At 41.3% G+C, this 1,469-nt stretch overlaps 1 protein-coding gene across 1 annotated transcript; it reads left to right on the forward strand.

The window, feature by feature from the left end:
- Positions 1-203: 203 nt before the first annotated feature.
- LOC139455533 (uncharacterized) lies at positions 204-1,122 on the forward strand. Its single transcript, XM_071237084.1, has 3 exons — positions 204-228; positions 606-658; positions 865-1,122. Exons 1-3 carry the CDS (start codon positions 204-206, stop codon positions 1,120-1,122), a joined length of 336 nt encoding a protein of 111 aa, XP_071093185.1.
- The last annotated feature ends 347 nt before the right edge of the window (positions 1,123-1,469 follow it).

Consider the following 1,469-nt stretch of genomic DNA (forward strand, 5'->3'; position numbering starts at 1 on the left):
TAAATACACGTAACACCACATTAAATTAGCGGTATTAACTTATACTTTGAAACTGAGAGTTCTCTCCCTTCCGTTGGTGCCGCTCGTTGCCAAGGTACCGATATCAGCAAAACGACGCCATTTTATGTTGCCGCATCTGCTGTCTCTTTGTTCTCAATCTATAACCTGCCTTGGATTTTGAGCATCACTTGAGTTTTTTAAACATGCAGTCAAGTAGCTGTGTTCAAGGTACCAATGTGTCACAGTTTTATGTTGATTACGTTTCACCCTGTGGTTATATAATCGGCTACCGTCAGGTTGATGCTAATGTTTCATCACTAAGGTCTATAACTAGGCCTGTATAAATCTCAACCTACTATACGCGTTTCCTTGCATTATATATTTTTATTTGGTACTTAAATTTCCTCAATGGCCAGTGCTCACATAAATAGTGATTTGGGGAGAAGTGCACTAACAAATAGAATAAAATAAATACAACTGACACGAACGTGTATAAGATGATACCTATAAGGTATATACTTACAAGCTTACGTTTTTAATGAATGACTTTACAGTGTAAATAAGAGTGTGCATGTCTTATTTATTTTCACTTCTCCCCCACACAGAGAGGATGTTTCACCCGGCTTTCACCCCTGCTGCCACTCCTGTCCCACGTCGAGTAGGTGTGCTAGGGTTGTAGAAACAGAATATGACTAACTTTTACAACAGATCCTTGTCTAAATCTAAGTGTGTCAAAGTGTTGATGTTCCATAACCTACTGTATTACTACTTTCCTAACTAAAGATACACCGCACCCTACCTATCACTAGTATCAGTATCACGTTTGTCTCATCATTTCTCTCTTTCCACTTCCCTCCCCACCAGCGTCCTTGTGTGTACCACCCTGAACCCCTGTCCACCCTCCCCACCTCCTACACCTCTGTCCCCGACCCAGCCCCTGTCTCTGTTTCTGTCAACATCACCGGCCACGTCATTATGGTTGACACCGACTTTGTGGAGATCGATCTCGGCCGTGAGGAAGACACACAACCCCTCCCACCCCAGTCCTTCCTGAGAGCCTTGCTGTCCCGCTTCATCCGTCTGGTCAAGAGAGTCTTCACCTCCAACAAAAACGACGCTTAAAGTGATAATTTGTAACAATCTGAGAAGTCCCCTTTCCTCTTTTTTGTATGGACACTTTGGCAAATTAGTTATCATTCCCATTTGGTTGTTCTTTCATTAGCATGATTAGTAAATTTTGTTGTTGTTTAAATTGTTGTTGGTTGCTTTATTCTATTATTAATATGGGAGCCTCCTTACGTATGGGACAAACTCAAACATAACCTAAAGCTACGAGTCACATTACACAATTCTGCATTCTGATTCTACGTTTGTAGATCTCCTTAGTTCTGTGACAACTTGGCGAATATCGTATGCAATAGTTACAACAATAGGTTTCACAAGTTACTCAAACCAGAAATCGAACCTTG

This window comes from Haliotis cracherodii, unplaced genomic scaffold, assembly GCF_022045235.1.
Source record: "Haliotis cracherodii isolate W230 unplaced genomic scaffold, xgHalCrac1.p SCAF_11, whole genome shotgun sequence".
NCBI classification, from domain to species: Eukaryota; Metazoa; Mollusca; class Gastropoda; order Lepetellida; family Haliotidae; genus Haliotis; species Haliotis cracherodii.